The 22,491-nt window shown below is 38.5% G+C and overlaps 1 protein-coding gene across 9 annotated transcripts in view; it reads right to left on the bottom strand.

The window, feature by feature from the left end:
• Window positions 1-120: 120 nt before the first annotated feature.
• Window positions 121-22,491, bottom strand: part of adgre5a (adhesion G protein-coupled receptor E5a) — a 219,560-nt gene continuing 197,189 nt past the window's right edge. For 8 of the 9 annotated variants that reach the window (XM_074656444.1, XM_074656442.1, XM_074656443.1 and 5 more), the window contains 18 exons: window positions 10,205-10,285; window positions 9,781-9,951; window positions 9,530-9,682; window positions 8,772-8,918; window positions 7,162-7,284; window positions 6,980-7,023; window positions 6,774-6,878; window positions 6,402-6,555; window positions 6,173-6,295; window positions 5,701-5,891; window positions 5,440-5,604; window positions 5,137-5,331; window positions 4,732-4,949; window positions 4,564-4,624; window positions 3,774-3,865; window positions 3,452-3,620; window positions 3,271-3,366; window positions 121-1,912 (listed from right to left, as the gene is read on the bottom strand). In XM_074656444.1, coding sequence (XP_074512545.1) covers window positions 1,871-1,912; window positions 3,271-3,366; window positions 3,452-3,620; window positions 3,774-3,865; window positions 4,564-4,624; window positions 4,732-4,949; window positions 5,137-5,331; window positions 5,440-5,604; window positions 5,701-5,891; window positions 6,173-6,295; window positions 6,402-6,555; window positions 6,774-6,878; window positions 6,980-7,023; window positions 7,162-7,284; window positions 8,772-8,918; window positions 9,530-9,682; window positions 9,781-9,951; window positions 10,205-10,226 — 2,271 coding nt within the window. In that variant the 5' untranslated portion in view covers window positions 10,227-10,285 and the 3' untranslated portion in view covers window positions 121-1,870. Of the gene's footprint in view, window positions 1,913-3,270; window positions 3,367-3,451; window positions 3,621-3,773; window positions 3,866-4,563; window positions 4,625-4,731; window positions 4,950-5,136; window positions 5,332-5,439; window positions 5,605-5,700; window positions 5,892-6,172; window positions 6,296-6,401; window positions 6,556-6,773; window positions 6,879-6,979; window positions 7,024-7,161; window positions 7,285-8,771; window positions 8,919-9,529; window positions 9,683-9,780; window positions 9,952-10,204; window positions 10,286-13,557; window positions 13,922-22,491 lie in introns of those variants that run through there. The other variant, XM_074656437.1, reaches the window with a different exon arrangement.

The following is a 22,491-nucleotide window of genomic DNA, read 5'->3' on the forward strand; positions in this document are numbered from 1 at the left end:
GTTTTTGAACATCCGAGGGAAAAAGCCATCCTTCAGATGTTCAAAATTAATTTATTCTATATTTTAAATAAAAATAATTCCAGGCAAGTGGTGGGGAGACCTTCACACAAAGCCCTTAAATATGAGATATATCAGAATATTTAATACATTTAAAGCTTCCAGGAGAGGCATGAAAAATATTACAACACCATTTTAAATAATTCAAACTGTGAAAGACAGAAAATGTAAATCGGAAATACGGAAAAAAAGATAATTATTTACACCAAACTTGTGCTAAAACCAGTGCTTACAACAGTACTAATATTCTAATAGAAAATAATAATAAAAGTTATCTTTGAACATTCAAGTTTTGAAACTGGGTAAATAAAAAATAATTCAATATAATACATATAACACGTTACAGCATGCTGAAAGGAGCAGGAATGCAATATATACACAAAAAATACATTTAAAATCTATTTCTGTCTCATAATTGTCCTTCTTTTTGTTGGTCATATTTAGATAATATTCAAATATGGAGGAGAAGTTCTAGAGAAAGAAGTGCTTGCCTCAGAAATGTCTTTTCAGATTGTCTTTGCTGTTGAATAGAGTACCTGGATGACATGACAAGCCATATTAGATGCACCTGATAAAACAGGTTGTCATAAAATTATCAATCACTTTGATATTTTGGTCCTTTTTTCCACATATGAAAAAGTCTAAAGATTTGGAGATTATTTTTCCAAAAGGAGTGAAGTTCTGTGCGTGAAAGTAAAGCACACTATGCGCCTTAGTGAAGGGTCATCTTAAAGGGATAGTTCAGGTGTTTTGAAGTGGGGTTGAATGAGGTACTTACAGTAGATGACGGTCGGCACGCCCCAGTCTGGAGAAGCAGACAGAAGTTACCGCACAGATGCAAAGGAATGTACTGCTGTGGACGGGACCGGCAGGAAAACGCTTTTTAGCCACCTAAAAGAAAGGCTCACCCAAAAACAAAATCTATATCAGTTTAAGTGTACGCTATATTTTAAATATTTTCATTGGTTTACCTTGCCATCAGACAGCTATACAGTCTATGTTACGTTGAAGCCGTTATCTATGCTCTCGCCAAGCCACCAGACTCCATTGAAAAAATCAGTAGTTTTACCTCGCAGAACACGGGAGTTGCTGGTCTTCCGCTGCCTGGATCGGTTAGTTAGTTTGTGTTATTGTGTGACTTTGGTTAGTTCAGATTCACCAAAGTCACACAATAGCACAAACAAACTACCCGAATGAGGCAGCAGAAGACCGGCAACTCCCGTGTTCTACGAGGTAAAACTACAGGATTTTTCAATGGAGTCTGGTGGCTTTGGCGAGAGCAGAGATAGATACAACAGCTTCAGTTACCCGACGAAAAGGGCTGTCTCACGGCAAGGTAAACCAGTCAAAATATTCTAAATATAGCGTACACTTAAACTGATATTTATTTTTTAGGTGAGTCTTTCATTATGGGGGCTAAAACACGTTTTGCAGCCGTATGGTCCACAACAGTACATTGCTTTGATTCTGTGCGGTAACTCTTGTCTGCTTCTCCAAACTGGGAGTGTGCTGACCGTCATCTACTGTAGGTAATACATTGACTATGGATATGTACCTTATACAACTCTTCTTTAAAACACCCAAACTATCCCTTTAAAAGCTTTGCTTGAATATATAAATTATAACCGTCAACAGTTCTATCTTAAATAGCTTCAAATACAATAACCAGAAGGTAAAGAAGGGTACTATTTACAACATGTTGCAGTGAAGCAAACTGGTGCATTGACCACAAACGGCAGGGCAGCAATTGGCCGTGTGTCTGCAGTCACTGGGGAATAAATCAGACTTTGCTCCCACGTCACTGTTTAGCTCCTCAGATGCGAGACTCTCCCGTGTCCTGTGTGCTCTTTGATGCCTGAGGGTCACAGAGGGGAGAGACAAGCCCATCAGTCACGACAGACACTTTCAGTACTCTTTCATTATCAGGGAAGGCTGCGCTCTGACACACTTCACTTCACATCTCCTATGATACCTCGTCATCGTCAAACCCTGGAAGAGTTATGTGTTTGCTTCTGGAAGGTTTCCAAATTAAACTGAACCGCATTAAGTCTCTTATGCAATCTAATTACAGATCAAAAGTTGAACTATGTTTGATTTAATTTGACTCTTGCTTGGTCGCTGAGCACTTGGCATCTCTTATTTGACAATAGGTACATTTTCTAACCTCCTTTAGATAATATGAAAATAGATATGGTACTATGGGTTTTTGACTTATTTTCAGAACTTGTGTGTAACCCCACCACATTAGGACCTTAATTGTCGTAACATCGGTTATGAACATATGACGTTGGGAATCTATCACAAAAGTATGTTTGGTGATCTTACAAAATCCTTATGGTCACTTGGGTTTATTTATTTATCTATTTTAAACAAGATTACTATTATTATAATAATAATAATAATAATAATAATAATAGTAATAATAATAATAAAATTATTATTAATTGTATTGTTAATTGTATTTTGTATTTAAATTTTAAGGTTTAAAGTATTTATCTATTAATTTTATTTTATTTAGATTTATATAATTAAATTTATCTATTTACCTATTTTATTTAATTTCGTTGTTATTGTTATTATTTTCAAGGGAGGGCTTGACAGGCACAGATGGAGGGTTGTTCGATTGGTTCATTGTGTTTTCTTTTTTTTTCTTTCTTTTTTTGCCATCCTTAAAGATTATTATTCTTATTATTCTTATTATTAATAATAATAATGACAAATTAAATAATTGTTAGTTGTATAATTTTTTAATTTTTTTATTATTATTTATGTTATTTTTATTATATGTTTTTGTTTAAGGTAGTTATCTATTCATTTTATTTCATTTAGATTATATTATTTAATTGATCTATTTACCTATTTTATTTATATATTTATTTTCATTGTTATTATTATTTTCAAGGGGGGGCTTGACAGGCACGGGTGGGGGGTTGTTCTATTGGTTCATTGTGATTTTGTTTTTCTTTCTTTCTTTGTCATCGTTAAATTCCCTTAGTGTTTTGTATATTTTTTCAGTATCGATTGTGGTGCCATCCTTACATTATACACACATCAATAAAAATGTTGAAACTAAATAGATATGGTGGCTAAATAAATATTAATAAATATCATAATGTATCACATTTAATTCGCACATTTCTATGTTGCATTCTGATGAGATGAGTGAGTGCTGACTGCAACATTATTGGATAATACAGTTTCATTTTATTCTACCTTCGCTTCGCTGGTGTGCGAGGAAGGGAATCCTGTGTATCTCTTCTTCCGAGGTGCACAGAACCTGGACAGGATGTTTCCATATTCATCCCTCACCTAAAATTAGAATACAAACTGAGTTATGCCACCAGAACAAAAAGCAGCAGAGCTTTTTTTTGTTTTTGAGAGAAGCTCGACTAACCTGTTTAGAGAACATACAGTGCATGACAAAGAGCATAACGCCCTGAAAGCTGCCGAAGATGGTGAACAGGTAAGACGAGACTATCGTGCCTTCCTCAAACTGGAAGCAGCCAAAGATCCACATGATGCCCAGCAGACACAGCTGAGCCACTGCAGTGATGGTGAACGCCCTGCAGGGAGCGACAAAGACACACACAAGTCAAATATGAGGCACTTTAAAAGGAAGTAGCTGACTTTATTAGGGGAATTATACAGTATGCTCCCATATTTACACACATATACAGCCGATGTGTGACTGATGTTGTAGGCAGCTTGTGACTTACTTTATTTTCTGCAGATTGTCCATGTCCGGGTTTAAACTTGAGAACTTCTGAGCCAACTTCCACACAGTGATGAGAAAGAAGACGATGTTTACCTGAAACACAACAGGTGATGAGTTTAAAAAAAAGCACTGTAGTCAATTTTAGGACTTTTTTTTCATCCCAATAATTCTTTGGTACTTGAGACAACTGAACACAATTTGTTTGAAGCAAGAAATGTAAAGTTTATCAGCCTATTATATCTGTAGTTTGGAATTTATTCTATAATGTTATTACTGTCAGTGTGTACTTTATTTTATTTACATTTTTTTTCTTTTTTTCAATTTCTTTTTTTATCCATTTTGCGTCAGCAATGAGTGAGTGTTGGGTGGGAGGAGGCTTGGGGGAAAAATACCAAAATATGAAGGGACAATCATTTACATTTGTGCTTTATTTATATGTTTCTGTACATCAGATTTTACCTCTAATTGGGGCTGTCAATCGATGAAAATATTTATTCCCGATTAATCTCATGATTGTCCATAGTGAATTGCAGTTAATTGCAAATTAATCAACATTTTTTTTATCTGTTCAAAATGTACCTCAAAGGGAGATTTGTCAAGTATTTAATACTCAACATGAGAGTGGGCAAATAGGCTGCTTTATGTAAATGTATGTATATATTTCTTATTGGAAATCAATTACCAACACAAAACAATGTTTTGTTTTGGAAGTTTGGTGCGTTATTTAACCTCCTCTGACAGCCCTACTTCCAATAAATTATTACAAAAAAAACCCCTCTTTTGTTACTCACAATGATGATGACGCAGACAGGGCCAAAGAAACTCCAAATTAATTCCAGGTTTAACCAACAACTGCAAAGCATATCAAGAGTTTATTGAGCAGACTGTCAACACAACCTGAGATTCAGGTATAAATTAAAGTTAAAACAAGATCAGCATCAGCGGGGGGGACGACTTACTGTCTCTCGGTACCATACCCCTTGGCATTAGCTAAGGCAGAGATAGCGACAATAACAGCTGGGACTCCATAGCCACCTGCCATCATGTAGAGGGGTTTGAAGCTGGTGTTAAAGACCAGGACTACCATCCTGAAGAGCTGTATGCCCTCCAGACACATCCAGCAAAATGCTGCCAGGAAGAAGAAATGCAGCAGCCCTGCTACCACCGCACAGCCGACCTAATGCAGCAGGGAGGGAGATGAAGATCACGATGACAGCAGTGAAAAAAGGGACAACGGATGCTGAGAAACTACTTGCTGATTTGTTGTTTATAACTCTTCAGCACCCGCATAAATCATTCAATAGCTGTGCTGTTACTTAGTATGTATTCCTCTGCTGTATTCAAGCTGTTACAGAAGTATTTACCCGGCTCTCCGTGCGAGAGATGCCTACGAGGAAGAGAGCCGTGGCGATGAAGAGGCTGATGCAGAGGTGCAGGTGGATGGTGGTTCTTGGGCTTTTGATGGATCGGATCAACGAGAAGGTCAGGATGCAGATGAACAGGCAGATTAGTGAAAGGGACAGACCCACATAGGTGATCATCTGCAACTCAAACTTGTCCTGTTTGGAGAGAGAGAAACGTTTACATTACAGTACAGTCTTCAACTAAAAGCTCTGTCACGATCTGCTATGTATCATCATATATATGTATAACATGAGAGTTTTAACCTCTATGTCATAGAGCGCCATGAGCACAGCAAAGCTGCTCAGATGGTTGCAGGAGCACACGGTGTATTCAGGTTTGGACTCCACCACGCTGCAGCCACGAGCAGACCACGACCCTCCGTCCACCGACGAGTCCCAGAACACACAGGTGTGGTTGGCTTCATTCGACTGTGAAACAAAATAAAGATAATGACTATTATAGAAGTAATGTGTTTCCTGCAGAGATAGTTCATTATCCTTAATGACAGACTAGATGCTACATACCTTTTTGAGGTGGTAGAAAGTCAGATTGACTGGCTCTTTGAGGTGGCTGGTGTCTCCGTTACTGACAGTGACGGTCACGACTTTAGAGTTGATCTTAAAGCTGTGGTTCGCTGGTGGTTTCATCCCACTAAAGAAGCCGTCTGCAGAGTCCTCCAGGTTTGCATAACTCAGCAAGGACACTGCTGTAAAGCCTTTCACAATCATAACAGGAGAACACTGGATTAATTAGGTGAATATTCATTACATTACATAAGTCATCTACATCTTAAAGAGTAACTTAAACCCCCGAACCACTTTTTTTTCAGCTGAAAACCAATTCATAACCTATTGGCTAAATCTTTCCTGCCCATGTTGATACTTTCTTCACATTCTTAATTTCCAGGGTAAAGGCACTTCATCCAAAACTCTGGGGTTTAGTTACTCTTTAATGAAAGTGGTCACAAAAGTGTTAATTATAGTTATGATCTATTACCAGGGTAAGAGGAGGGATCTCCAGCTGCTGTCTCCAACTGGATGTCCAGCTGAGCTTGCTTAGACGATAACGTCACAGCTCCCTGGGGCAAGTCGGCCCCCTTATCTACCAGCAGCTCCAGCTCTGTACCCAAATACAAAGAACACATTTTTATCAACATGCATTGCTTGTCTGTTAAGAGAAATGTACCAGCTGTTGAAGTGTAAACGTCACCAAATCGTCTTTGTACCTGTGTGAGTGGAGGATTTATTTGTCCCGGGGGGCTCAATGAAAGGTCCTATGAGCCTCAGAGTGTACTCCACCAAGTCCAGAAAGGTGGAGACCATCCTGTTGTCATTGAAGGCTCCGCTGGACAAGATCTTGTCGATCACAGCCAACAGTCTCTACAGCCACAGGAGAGGAGGGGGAGAGGGAGAAACAGGAGGTAGAGTCAGACTCTCAGGCTGCATACCACCTCAGGTCAACATATACAGTCTACATAGCTGTGCACAGACATCTAAACACCATGTGACAGAGCTTGCAAGGGGCAGAACTTCTTATTTCTGGGCTTGTTCTGAGGAATAATTATGTATAATCACAATGCATTTATGTGCAGAAATACCGTTAGTAGGGCCTCTCCATCCAGCTTTGTTGGATTCTCACTTTCTGTCAGCTTCAGACAGCTTTTTTCCAACTGCATCACGAGATCATGTGCAACGGGAAATTTCTAGAAAGAGCGATTTGGGGAGAACGAAACAGACGTATGAGGCAACAGACATTTTACATCTATGTTAAGCTGTGATAACACTACTTCTGATGTGATAGTACCTTTAGCAGATTGTCCATATCTTTGAACACATCACAGTTTAGCGCTGAGGAAACAGGAAGTATTGTTTCGATAAATGTGCTTGCTGATGACCACAGCATTCATATTATGAGGGTATCATGAAAACGCTCGGTTTATATAGTTACTGAACAAACACTGGTTCAGTGATGGATGTTGTTCTTACCAGTGCAGCGAGACCCGTTGTTGCCATAGTTAGTGAACCCTGCGTGGCATGCACAGTAATGGCTGCTGGCTCCACGGTGGCAGGTTCCATTTCCGCAGATTGTCTTATCAATCATACATACGTCTAAAATGGAAACAAATCAGGGAGAGGAAAATGGTTACACTGTGTGTTTCCAGTCAGTGCTAATGGAACAATAAATATCCTGGACGTTCATATCCAGAAATGGTGCTTGATAGGTTTTTAAAGACAATGCATAAAAAAACATAAAGCAGCCCAGACAGAACCAAAACACAGGACGGCCATTCACTAAATCAACCAGCAGTCAGAACTAAAAATCATTATTTAAACTTTCTGTTGCACTTTTTTTGGACAATTTTCTTGAAAGATCACACCACTGTGCAAGCATCAAGACAATGTCACGTGATTAAAGTGGACCTATTATTCTCATTTTAAGGTGCATACTTGTATTCTGGGTTTCTACTAGAACAAGTTTAAATGCTTTAATGTTCAAAAAACACTTTATTTTTCTTATACCGGCTGTGCTGCAGCACCTCTTTTCACCCTCTGTCTGAAACGCTCTGTTTGAGCCCCTCCTCCTCCCGAAAAGCCCAGTCTGCTCTGATTGGTCAACCGAACCAAACTCTTCAGACCCCGCTCCAGCTCCGCTCTAACTAGCTTTGTTTGAGGGCGTGCCAAACTAGCCAATAGGCAGATATTATGCAAATGTGTTACTTGTTGACATCACCAAGTGCAGATACAGATACGTTACAGAAGAAAAGGAGGGACTTCAATCAAGGCGTCTCAGGCAGTTCAGGAGCAGTGTTTCTGTGGGGGAGAGTAAATCCCTTTTGGCGTGGACCATAGACTGTATATAAGAAGTGGATGTAGTCACCGTGACGTCACCCATTGGTTTGTGGACTTCTGTTTTGAAGCCTCGAGTTTGGCATTTTGGCCGTCGCCATCTTGTTTTTTTGCAACCACAAGTGAGACGAGAAGGTGGAGCTAAGCACAACCGAACGCTGAATAAGACATTTTCAGACACACTGTGAATTGGTTAAAGTTCTACGACGAAAACTCGGAAAACTCCCAGACTGGACAACGCCATGGTAGCAACCTGTCAATCACAAGGTAGCCACACCCTAAAGCATCCCCTGCTTTATGGTCTATTTGACTCTAAACGGGACCATAATTTACTGAATGAACATCATGCTGTATTGAAGAAGACCTGAAACTAGCGATTGAGACCATAAACTCATGTTTACAATGTTTACTGAGGTAATAAATCAAGTGAGAAGTAGGGTCATTTTCTCATAGGCTTCTATACAATCAGACTTCTTTTACAACCAGAGGAGTCGCCCCCTGCTGGCTATTTTAAAGAATGCAAGTTTAAGGTACTTCCACATTTGTTTCACTTTTCAGACCCAGAGGTTGCCCACTGGTGTGGACTTTGGGCTTTGTAACTTTGCAGACCTTTTACATGCATAAAAAACTACATAACACACTAAAGGAGAGGAAAAAAGCACCAATGTATAATAGGTCCTCTTTATTAGATAACTTGTATGACTAGTAAAATCACAAGTATTTTTGCAGCATCATGTCATAGCCCTCACCTTCACATTGCTCCTGATTGCCAGAGAAGTTTGATTTGCCAGATTTCAGTCCAAAGCCAGCATGGCAGACACAGTCATAACTGCCTTGTGTGTTGATGCATGCTGCGTTCCGGCCACAGACCTCTTCCTCTTGACATTCATCAATATCTATATGAGCAGGAAGAAGAGATACAAGAACAGCTGAGAAATGAAACCACCAATGTTTCTCATCATAAACACATATAGAGAACATCATGTCCCTGTAGATAAAACATAATGAAGTGCCCTCTACTGTAGGTTGCCCTTAAATGGAGAAAACATGATAATGTGCCCTCTAGGGTGCCCTTCCAGTGGAGAAAAACATGATAAAGTGCCCTCTAGGGTGCCCTTACAGTGGAGAAAATATGATAAAGTGCCCTCTAGGATGCCCTTACAGTGGAGAAAATATGATAAAGTGCCCTCTAGGATGCCCTTACAGTAGAGAAAATGTGTTGCAGTGCCCTCTAATGAGCTATTAAGTGGAGAAAACGTGAAGCGGTGCCCTCTAGGCTGCCCTTAAAATGGAGAAAACATGATAAAATACCCTCTAAGATGCTCTTCCAGTAGAGAAAACATGATAAAGTGCCCTCTAGGCTGCCCTTAAAGTCGAGAAAACATGATTGCAGAGCCATATAGACAACTTTCCTGGTGCCCCACCGCATGCAGTTGGTGCCCTTATTTTTTTTTTCACCCCTACCCCTCAAACAGCCTGACTCCGCCACTGCTGATAATCATCTTACCTGTACATGCAACGTTGTCACCCTGGCGAAAACCTTCCACTCCGGTAGTAGAAATGAATCCAATATCGCAAATGCAGGAATAATTTCCAATTGAGTTCTGACATTTGGCATTGAGTCCACAGATGACGTTATCGTTCACGCACTCGTTGATGTCTTAAAACAAAAGATAAGGATGGTACATTATATTTAGATGATTGCAGCCGTAAAACAGAGTCTCTGCTATGATTGATTCAATATACAAGATGACTTACCTACACACGTTTCACCTGTTGCAGCTGAGATGTTCAGAGCCCCTGTTGTTGACCTGAAACCATCCTCACATTGGCAGTAGAAGCTGCCAATCGCGTTGCGACAGACGGTGTTCGGTCCACATATCCCATCCATATCAGGATAGTCCTGGTCAACAGCACACTCATCGTCATCTTAATTAAGGAAACATGAATGTGAAAAAGACGGATGCGAATAAGACTCTTCACACCAAAAATAAAGTTAGGTGATAATACATTTCAAACGCAATTTGTATTTGATTTCACATGGATCATTTTGCAAACCATATTATATTTTTTCAGTTTCTAATTTCTAAAGGCAAAGATGAGCAATCTATGACAAAAAATGCACACATGCCACAACATGCCATGGAGGGTTATGTGTTAAAATAAGTTGTTTTTCCCATACCTTCGCAGTTTCCGTTCTTCATAATAGATCCCAGAGGGCAGTTTGCTTTCGACAGGACCAGGACGACGGAGAGGTGCAGGGCTGAAAAGCAAGCAAGCGACAAGTTCAAAACCTTCTGAGCATTAATCTGTTACCCTGGCACACATTAATCTACACTAACTCTCTTTTTTAATCATTCTAAGGTATTTCAATGCTACTAAGAACATTAAGGATCTGTTTGACCACATAACTGACACCAGAAATGTTCTGAGTTTTTAAAAAGGCTCTGCAGAAAAAGATAAATTCACTCATTTTCTGCCCTCATTTCCTCAGATTGTTCCAACAGCATCTGCACCATAATTCAACACATGGGCGCAGAGCTCTGCTTCCTATGTATGAGGAAACATCAGCCGGCGTGGCACAAGCACAAAAAAAGCATTAAATCCTCAGAGTGCATAGTCAGTGCTCTGTGGTCGCCTAAATGACACCAGATGGGTTTAATGTACAGCATATGGAAACAGGAAGAAAGAGTCCAGTTACCTTTTTTCCCCCATTATGAGTATAGACAATGGATTCAGTATATTCATAAACGTATACTGTAGGGCTGTCAATCGATTAAACTATTCAATCACGATTAATCACATGATTGTCCATAGTTAATCGCAAATTAATAAAAATGGACCTTATATGGTACTTTAAATAAATTAACAACACAAAATATTGACAAATATTGTCCATAAACCCTCACAGGTACTGCATTTAGCATAAAAAATATGCTCAAATCATAACATGACAAACTGCAGCCCAACAGGCAACAACAGCTGTCAGTGTGTCAGTGTGCTGACTTGACTATGACTTGCCCCAAACTGCATGTAATTATCATAAAGTGGGCATGTCTGTAAAGAGGAGACCCGTGGGTACTCATAGAACCCATTATCATTCACATATCTTGAGGTCAGAGGTCAAGGGACCCCTTTGAAAATGGCCATGACAGTTTTTCCTCGCACAAAATTTAGCATCAGTTTGGAGCGTTATTTAACCTCCTTTGCAACGAGCTAGTATGACATGGTAGGTATCAATGGATTCATTTTCTAGTTTCATATAATACCAGTATCTTCACTCTAGCTTTAAAACTGAGCCCGCTACAACCTAAAATTGCAAGTTGCGTTAATGCGTTAAAGAAATGAATGGAGTTAAAACGAATTTGCGTCAATGCGTTAGTACCGTGTTAACTTTGCTAGCCCTAACTTAAACTTTATTAGATCTGTCATATACCTACAGGTACATACATGAAGTCTGTTGTTTTGTATTTGTTTTTATTTTATTACTCATTAAAAGATGCAACTAACTAATTAATTAAAAGGTCAGTTTGTTCAAATCACAAAGAGGCATATTCCCAGTTATCAGTAGTGGTATCTAGCCGGGCAGATATTTAGGTAACACTTCATTTTACAGGTCCGCAAATTTCATGGTAATTAGGTGATAATTAGTAAGTAAACTATTTGAAATTTCTTTGGAATTACTGCCAAATTACCCCAAAATTTACCTCAATGTATCGAAATTTACTTTATTATAAACATTATTTAATAATTGTATGCTAAAATAGCATATCATGTTTAAAATAGGGCCCTTAGGCTTGAGAAGCGGCTGTGCGCTGCTCTACATCGGAGGTGGAAAACCAAAACTAATAGAAGACACTTCTGATCAGGCACAAATCTCACCATTGTGTGACTTATTGTCTACGCAAATGTAACCTGGTAGCTGATGTCATGATTCAGGGAGTTTTTTAAAGAAATTTCAAATATTTATTTGCTAATTATTATTTATTTATCAGCAGACATGGAAATAAAGCATATCAATTAACTTTGTATTAATTTCCTGGAAATGTATTAAATAAATTACCAGCTATTAGGAAATAGTGGAATATAATTATTAAATAATGTTTATCATAAAGTAATTTTCGATAAATGTTGAGGTAAATACTGGGGTAATTTGGCAGTAATTCCAAAGAAATTTCAAATAGGTTACTTGATAATCATCACCTAATTACCATGAAATTTGCGGTAAAATTAAGTGTTACCGATATTTGTTGAAGATATTTGCTGCAACACTAATAAATTGGAGGAACTTTGTACTTGAAAACAACTCTCTGTCAACAGTTTCACTATTTGTTATACCTTTGGAAGAAAATAGTGTCTAGTAAAAACTGTTGGTTAAAGACAGTAGATATTTTAAGGACACTTAACTAATTTACATAAAGAAGAACTAACACCCTAAAGTGTTTTGAGATAACTTATTTTTTTTGTATCTCTCTGGCCAGCGGATATCATGATGTTCATTGCGATTACATTCATAACCGGAGACAGGAGGATGATATAAAAAAAAAGCAGCTTGCTAAGATTGCGATCATGACATTATGAAATGTTTCAGTGGTTTGCACATTTTGAATCTGTCAATGTTGTGTTGTGCCATGGCAACACACAGTTCCTTCCTGTGAGCAACACGAGGTGACAAGTAACGTGGGCGCTGCGTGATGAGCTCATAGTGTATAAATATCACTTTAAAAGCAGAAGAACAGAGGTCCTCTGTGCAGCGGGGCCCAGATAGTGAGCTGTTTGAAGAAAAGCTGCTGTGTTCAGCATCACTCTCCTTCCTTTTCTACTAATTCCTTCAGGCTCTTTCCCACACTCAGGCTTCACTCTGACTGCTGCACAGATGCTGTCACACTTTCTCACAATTATAATTTTTGCCAGTTAGACTCGCTGGCAGATTTTTATCTCAGCGGAAGGTTGTTAAAAAAAGGAATAAAACATGGAATTTAGAAATACACATTATTATATAAAAATAGTTTTGTCTGTTAGTGATTTACTTTTTAGTTTTGATCATGTGATTGCATATGTAAATTCTCCGTAAAGCACGTTGGTCAACATCTAAGTGCACTATAAACATTTTAGACTTGACTATTATCAGACAATTATTAACCCCACTTTTAAAAATGTATTTGTTTAATTACAGTATATAGTGTGTTAAATACTAAAAGTGTCACACAATAACTGTTTTTAAGTGTGCTCTATAATGACATTTTACTCTTATTAGACAATTATTAACTTTATCAACTCCGCTTTTTAAAATGCATTATGTTTAATTACAGTATATAGTGCGTTAAATACTAAAAGTATCATATACACATCTGTTTTTTGTCTAAAATGTCATAGTAGATTTCAACAGAAAACACTCACAGATATAAATGTCTATTATTAAAAGTTTTCAGGCTACCGCAGCCAGTTAGTTTCCCCTCTTTGGAGCACAAACTTTCTCAGCAGATTGATTTTCCATCCCAACTCCGGTGTAAATGAATGACAGATGTGACTCACCCAGTATCAGGAGCTTCCACCTGCCCGCCATGGTGCAGAAGAGGGAAACACTGTCCAGATCTGTATGTTAAAACTACTAAAACTCTCTAAATTTAGATGGTGCTGTTCTTTCTTCTTCTCTTCTGGTTTGCTTCACTTGTTTCTGTAACTTACAAAATGTAAAGGAAAATAAAAAGAAGCATCCAGCAGTCAAGTAAACTGATGTGGAAAAAGGAGCTGCAGTATATGCTGATACCAGCAAATACAAAATATATACTGGATCAGTAGTAGTGACCTCTCCTGTCTCCTTCTCCCCTTTGAATCGTCATCTGCTCTCACTAATGAGGTGACATGCTGAGCTTCTGGGGAGGGGTTTCTCTCTCTCTCTCTCTCTCTCTCTCTCTGAATCACGTCTCTGACACAGAGGTTTGTAGAGTACAGCCAGAAGTTCCTGAACTGTAACTCCTGCTCTTGTTGGGGTGGGGTGATAGCGAGAGGAAATGGCTATGCCACCTCTCACTCCACTCTATTTCCATGACAGCACTGTGTTACTAAACAGTGTTTTTGCACAGGTAATGTCTTTCTCTCTCTCTCTGTATCCTCCCCCTCTCTTGGACTGAGTGGTTGGGGGACAGACAGGAGGGTCAAGAGGAGTTTATGTGACCGCTCATTGTCCTGCTGGTGGGCAAACAGCCTGCTAACTATGGCGATGACATATATACTGTGTATAGCTTTTTCTCACTGAGTGCATCTGTTTGAGACAATATAACAATGGTAACAAAGAACAGTAAAGTATATATAGATATGCGTGTGTAATTCCCCGTTCCCTGTAGGCAGACCTACTGTACTCATTTTCAATAAAAGGGACCCAGAAGAAGCAAATTTGGATTCATATTTACTGAAGAACAACAAATAAATAGTACCAACTGCCACTACAAACCATTCTTAAGATTCAGAAAGTTAAAGTGTTATTTATTTATTTTAAATTTAATTTAATCTTTATTATTTTTATATTTACTTATATTAATTAATTTATTTTATATTTATATATTTTATAGTATTTTTTCCTTTACTTAGATTTATATGATTTGATTTTTTTTCTTTACTTACTATTTTCTTTTATCTCTTGATTTTTGTTGTATTGTTATTATTATTTCCATTCGTAAAATCTCTTAGTGTACTGTTCCAATACTGGAAATTAATTTAATTTAATATTTTTTATTTAGTTATTTTTCATTTTTTCATTTAATTTATTTATTTTAAAGGCATTTATTTTGTATTTTTATTTTATTTAGATTTATATAATCTAACTTATTTATTTACTTACTTATTTTTCTCTTTCTTTCTTGGTTGTTGTTATTGTTATATTATTATTAAAATCTGTTGGTGTTGTGTACTTTTCCACTGTTGACTGTGGCGCCCTTTCTGCATTACAAATGAAAAGTTGTTGAAACTAAGTTCCAGAAAGTGTCTTCTGTCAAATAAATTTATTGTCACTAAGAGGAAATATAACTGTGAGAAACCAGCATGAAGGGACATAATGTTCTTTTCACACATTTTTGAAGAACAACTTTACTTATGCGCACTTGTGTGAGTTGTACTGACTTCTTGAGCATTAAAAATGTGAGGAAATGCCGACATGCTGTAAGCGTTTATAAGAGCAGTCTAATGGAACAAAACAAATTGTTACATTTTTAGTAACTTTACGTGTTTCCAGCTCACAGTGGTACGGAAGGTCATTTTCAGTACTGAACCCACTGTCCTGAGGCTCACTGACAGGCAGGTTGATTATTGCATTATTTCACACTCCTAAACAATGAGCTGGGATTTGGGCTTTGTGGGCCCGAGAAAATGGAGGTGACAGACAGTGGGCCTTCAGGGACCGGTGGTATGCAGCTGTGTTACAGAGTGTGCTCACAGGGGGACCTTGAAATGTACTGACATTAGCATGACCTATAAAAAAAACCCAACTTGCCTGCCCTGCAAATAAGCCTGTACTTCTGTGTACTGTATACTGTATGACTTCAAAGTGAATCTATTTTTACAGGAAATTTGTTCCATCAGTGACATAGTTATCACAAGGTTTGTGGTGTACTTTCCATCTATATAAATAGCACATTAACGGTAGTAAATCAAGTATGTAATGCTCACGTTCAATCAAAAACTAAGTTACCCTCACACAAACGTGTATGTGACAGTTGTGATAAAGTAATTTCAGTCCTATACAGCTCGGCCTCTGTACTGTATCTCTTGGGTTGGGTACATATTGGTGGATGAGTCTTTGTTTGGAGAAAAAAACAAAGTGAAACTGAATTAAAAAAGAAGATTATGAGGGCAGGAAATTGGAGCTGTAACAACATGAAACACGCTGTAAGCACCTTTTTTATAAAGACAACATTCATTTATCGTACAAAGAATAAAAGGTGGAACTCGAGTTGATGCACCAGATGGGGACTTTTCTACTGTAGTATATTAACTTATGATGCGTTATGTACTACGAAAGGTTGGCCCTGTTGTTTGGCGACAGCTCGAGCCCACAGCACACACTGTGCAGGGCTGATGGGAATGGCAGAGCTGTGAACTCGAGTCACGTGACTCAGTCAGACTTGTGTCTAAAATTTGATGACTTTAGACTTGACTTAACAAAATCAAAAATGACTTGGACTTTAACACCATGACTTCACTTGGACTTGAGCCTTTTGTCTTGAAAATACTTGACGCCTTCCCCCAAGCCTGAAGATTAAAAAGTATGTTTTTTAAAAAGGGTGCCAGGGATCAATTAATTTCCCTTCATTTCCTCAATCAACAAACAGTAACGCTATTAATTCCCAGCAAATTGACACTTAATGTGTATGAAAATGGGTTCTATGGGTACCCACGAGTCTCCCCTTTACAGACATGCCCACTTTATGATAATCACATGCTGTTTTGGAACAAGTCATAGTCAAGTCAGCACACTGACACACTGACAGCTGTTGTTGCCTGTTGGGCTGCAGTTTGCCATGTTATGATTTGAGAATGTATTCATGCTAAATGCAGTACCTGTGAGGGTTTCTGGACAATATTCGTCATTGTTTTGTGTTGTTAAATGATTTCCAATAATAAATACATACATATATTTACATAAAGCAGCATATTTGTCCACTCCCATGTTGATAAGAGTATTAAATACTTGACAAATCTCCCTTTAAGGTACATTTTGAACAGATAAGAAAACGTGTGATTAATTTGTGATTAATCAAGATTAACTTTGTCATTGATTGACAGCCCTACTTAGTTTATATACTTATTCTAAGCCCAACCATGATGTTTTTCCTTAACTTAACTAAGTGGTTTTGTTTCCTCAACCTAATTGCGGACGTTACCATAGTTTTGTTGCTCGGCGTACAAATGACAAAAAGCCTAAAATGCGTCCTCATGACATTCGGAGTGTCCTTGTAATGTCGTGCCATTTATACACCTTCCCATGAGATCGGGTTGTATTTACACTAAACTGAGCAGCAACTGATGCCACACATAGAATCCACATTATAGTCAGTGTCAGGCTGTGTGTGATGAATTTTTGGGGGAGGATGTTGTGATCGCTTCCCAATCTAAGCTGTGTCAGCGCTTGATGGATCCTTGCGAGGAGTGATGAGGTCAGAGCGCGATATCACCTCTGTATTCAAATGATGAATCTGTTCCACTTGAGTTGGCGAATTGAACTATACAGCGTCTTGCTGCAGTTTAATTCTGGGTTCCTTTTTCAAAGAGTGATTTCCAGCCAATATGATCATGGCAAGCATCCAGGGCTTGTCCTGTTATCTCACGACCTTCTTCCTGTCCGTACCGAGATAGTGTACATATAGAGTTTGGGATGTTTTGTGTTGGCTGGGTTTGTTTCTTTCTGAACTCTCAAACAATGAGGAGGGACCTCAATGTGGCCCAGCTGTCTCAACAACTTCCTGACAAACCCTGAACAAAAAAGGTCAGAGCGGAGACTTACTGGTGAAACCCGTCTGTCTTACAGCGATGACTGAGACTTAGTCATTTCAAAATGTTCCTATTTCAAAGAAAGCTGCAGACTGAAGTGCATCAATAAATATTACTAAAATAAGCCACTGCTAAACCTTTAACCCCAATTTCAGCATCTCAACATGTAGTAGTACTTTCAGAAGTTTATTTTAAGATTGTTACGATCACTTTCTCGTAACCACATCCCACGTTTTTGGCTGGACCGCATAGGGTCAGACCTACAAACACAGTTTCCTCATTGGTCGTTTCATTGGTCGTTTTCTCTTTCAAAATGAAAAGGCAGGAAAAGTCCTTTCTGCAAATGAGCCTGTACAGCGGGACCCGTGCAGCTCATGAAACTTGGACCAAGCTGTCAAACTAGATGATCTAGTTCTAAAATGAAACAAGATCAGTAGTAGTCAGTAGTGAATTGTTTAGACAGAATATCAGAAAGTTTACGAGCAGGCCGCCATGTTGTTTCCTGTTTGAAACGGCGAGCAGAGAACCAGGGACCAATCGGGTGCATTCCCCGAGAGGCTACGTCACCGCTTGAACGGCCAGTTAAGTGGAGCAGCGCGTCCTGTAGTGTCGTCGATGTAGCGCTGGATTTAACATTATAGACATGATCGCTATTTGTGTAACAATTTAACCACAAATTCACAGACTGACCATACGCGGTCCAGACATACAGTATACTCGGTTTTCACCGAGTCTTGTTTACTCCTGAGTGCAGGCTGACATCCTCTGGTGGGTCATTGTTAGTGGTAGAGGTCAAAGCTTAAAACCAGAGTAGGACCCCTTTTGATTCTCTTAAAGATACAGTGTGTAGGATTTGGCGACATCTAGTGGTGTGGTTGCAGAGTGCAACCAACTGAGTACCCCTCCACTCACTCGACTTCGATAACGCGAGCTGCCGAGTGCAAATCCGTGGTAACGCCGTTCGCCTCGCTCAGACGCCATTCTTACCATAATAACACAACTTTAGGAGCAACGGAAGTCAGACGGCGGCTGGCGATACCACAGTTTTACACTCTGAGGCTCAAGTTACTGCAGTTTCACGCGTGTCGGAGAACTCCGGTGGCCTTCAGGTAACGTAAAAACATGAAAGTCTCTCTCTAGAGCCAGTGTTTGGTTTGTCTGTTCTGGGCTACTGTAGAAACATGGTGTACTCCGTGAAGAGGACCCGCTCGCTATGTAGATATGAAGGGCTCATTCTAAGCTAACGAAAACACAACGATTCTTAGTTTCAGGTGATTATACACTAACAAAAACATAGTTATGAATATTATATTTCTGCTAATAGATCCCCCGAAATGTTACACACTGTTCCTTTAAAAGTGTCTTTTTAAAACACATGACTTTACAATTGATTTTTACTAAAATTATATATTGTTTTTATTTAATTGCTTATCCTACTAGTATTCATATATTATTATATTTATATTATTATTTCCTCGAGTCTATGTTTTTGATTTTATGAGAGGGTGATCTCACCCAGCACCGTGAACTCTTGATACTCCCTATTACAATGCAGTGTTTCTATATGGACACATAAAACATGAGGATCTGTCTAGTCTCTTCAGTCCTGCAGCTTCCTTTCATTTTTTAATCTGCCGGTCTGTTGATAGACGTTCCTACTGTGAATTTCATCTCACATTACTGTTGATTAACACTCGCTCGTGTTCACAGTTTACAGGTTAACAAAGTTTACTGGGTTTACTGTGAATGTTGAAAGAACGTCACGAATGACCCAGATTATGCTGTCGAATGCAGTACAGGGTAAAGCTCCCTGCTCCTCTGTGCTAAATGTCACAATGTGTGCTAAATAACATTTCCTTTATATAGCTGTGAAAAAATAGCTCACATGCATATAGAGGAACTGTGCCTGCGTACTGTGGCCGTCACTCTTTCACACCTTCAAGCTGAACTTTCATGAGCTGACTTTCCAGTGGAGGAAGTGGTGACAAAGTTTTTTTGTGTTGCTGCTTGAATTTGTTGAGAACTTTAAACAGTCGTATGACTTCTCTTCACAAACTGTTTTTGATGTCGTTGATCTTTGTTGCATTTGGAGTTATGCAACAATTCCTTGCAAGTGTACAAATCTTCATTAAGATCCTACTGTGTCACCTAAAACAGTATCATTGGAGCAAAAAGAGGATATAACATTAAGGGTGGAGGACGATTTTTCCTTTGTAATTTACTAAATGAAGTAATGTCCATTATACCCTCTTTCCTCTTTCCATGTGATGGTTGGTGTGAAAAAAGCTCTTGGGCTTGTCCAAGTGTGAAAAAGCAAAAAAACACCCAGAAGCTGACCGACACAGACTTTTTCTCACCATATAGATTGCAGGTATACCTTCATATGTACTGTATAATTGAAGACTTTGAATTATAGATGGAACTCAGATTAAGATTAAGCTTTAAAACAAATGATCAATTATGAAAACATGAAACCAGGGGTGCCACATAAAGTAAAGTAAAAGCATTACTTAATAGCCTAACCTATAAATAACAAAATGTCCCCCTTCTTTTAGTGTAAGGAAGTAAAAGTACATTCTGAAAACGTTCACAATTAATGAACAATCCAGTTAACAAAACAGATGATGAATGGCCAGATGTTTCGCTGATCTCTCGGCTACGAACCTGCCGACATCTCATTCATCTTCTCTGTTCTCAGTTGTTCTTGTATGTTTCGCCATGATGGGTCTGATAGTGACGCAGATTATTATATTCTATGAGCAATGAAAGGTGCTGTGAACACACAAGCACACTGGTTTCCCATTTAGGGGGGTGGCAAAAAAATGTATTCACCTATGTATCGTGATTCATTTTTTTATGATTTCGAAATAGATTTTTTAATGCCAGAATCAATATATTTACTTCATTTGAGTCTATATGGAGGTAGAAGGAAGTTACCGCTTTTCTTGTTATAGTCTGAGTAACTTGACGTCATATCCGTCAAACAAAACAAACAGTAGCCGGCCGGAACGAGAAAGTAGAAAATGGCAGAGGGTCGGCGTGGATACGTCCTGAACCCTCACATTTTAAATCCAACATGTTAAACACTACACATACAGTAAAGTATGGAAACACTTTGGGTTTCACACATTGCAAAAAAAAGCAGAGATAGACATCACAGATAAAGCTGCATGCTAACTCTGTCATGGACAGGAAACGTTATCGTATTGCGGTAACGTGCGATCAAGCCGGCAGTCACTCTTATCTCCGTGGTCAAATCAGACAACTGTAGAGCACCCATATACTGACATTTATGTTAAATACATTCAGTAGTATAGAGGTTTAAAACATTACATCTCCCTTATAAATTAAAAAGAAAATATCACTAATTTGTGAGGGAAATGTCTTTATTCTGTGTTTTTTGGTTTGCTGGCAAAGAAAATTCTAAATAATGCCTGACAATGACGGATATATTTGACTTCAGGACATCTCTGACTATATCCATGTTGAAATCAAACATTTTTACTGAATTAATTTAGACATTTTCCAAAGTAAAAGTCCCTAGAAGTGTATGATTCGGGCCGAATGTTTGACAGCCCTGCATTAAACCCTCAGGTTTAGTGGTTGAACAGTTTTACCCAATTATGAAAAGATTTTCAATCCATTTGGGAGCGATATGAAGCTCCGCTCCTGTGCTTTCTGAAGAAAATAAAAAGACTTGAAGGCTTTTAATCTTCTCTGTTTTGGTAACAAGAAGCTGCACAGAGTTAGTGCCAAAACAAAATGGTGTGTTGCTGCTCACTGTGAAGGTTTTGTCAAAGTGAAATAGCACAGTCCAGTGGAGAAAAGTGGGTACTACACCATCCCCGCACGAGACCATCCTGTAAATTAAACTGGAAACATCGGTCGTCCAGTGGAGGCAATTATCTCAAGTGTTGTATTTTAATCTCTAGTGTGCATGTCCCTTCTGCACCACCCTGCTTTTTTAATTCTCACAATCTACAGCTGTAGATGTAATAGTGCATCTATTACATCGAGGGCAATCAGTTTGTTTACCTTTAAAAAGTATTAATTTTTAAAAAGTCTCCTTGGCGGTGCAGATTAGGGCAGGCGGTCTCTCAGTAGAGCCTGTAATAGGTGTAAGATAATATTCAGTGTTGAGAGTTTTTCTTATCAGGAGCAATGTGGAACAACAATTTACCTCCTGTTATTGGGTTGGAAATTAAGGCGGAGCCACAAACTCAGCAAATTCAGCAAGTTTAAGGAAAACTCTTAAAAATGCTGACTTTAGCATTTTGAACTCGATGCTGGTTTACATGTACAGTATCAGAGCCAGAGGGCTGCTCCAGGGCAAAATGATCAAACCATGTTTTATGTTAACAGAGAAATACTCGCATTGCAATACCCTCTCTAACCTCCCAGGTCCAAAACTGAATCTTTTAGACTCTATTAGTTTCAATCATATTGGACTGGATTATTGGATGGTATGAAATTCTCACTCACATGGATAACCTACATTTTCTCATCAGGAGCTGTTAAGCACCATTTGTGCAATTGCAAACTGAAAAACATGCAGACTCCTTTGCAGTCTTACTACACTTAATATGAAGGCATCTATATAATTACTCATGTTATCACATTAATTACCACGTTAATCAACTTAATTGCTTTATAATTGAAAATTCTCCTTGATTACAGACATTGTGAAGTCTGTATCACAGGTGCAATCTTTGACAACAACAGTAGGCCTAACAATCACTGATCACTGATAACCTTAATAAACGTCTGTGTCTTTACAGTGCTTTGTTTTGCACTCTTTCTCTGCATATTCAAGTGTTGAGATTTAGTAATGTCCTTCTTTACTTTATTTCTGTTACCCAACATACAAGCAAACAGGGCTGGGCCCAGCATGTTTTGAATATTTTATTTAAATCTGCAATGTTACTTTTACTTAAATAGCCTATTTTTAGTCAAAGTATTGGACTATGGTGCATAAGTTACGTC

This window comes from Sebastes fasciatus, chromosome 13 (assembly GCF_043250625.1).
Source record: "Sebastes fasciatus isolate fSebFas1 chromosome 13, fSebFas1.pri, whole genome shotgun sequence".
In the NCBI taxonomy this organism is placed as follows: domain Eukaryota; kingdom Metazoa; phylum Chordata; class Actinopteri; order Perciformes; family Sebastidae; genus Sebastes; species Sebastes fasciatus.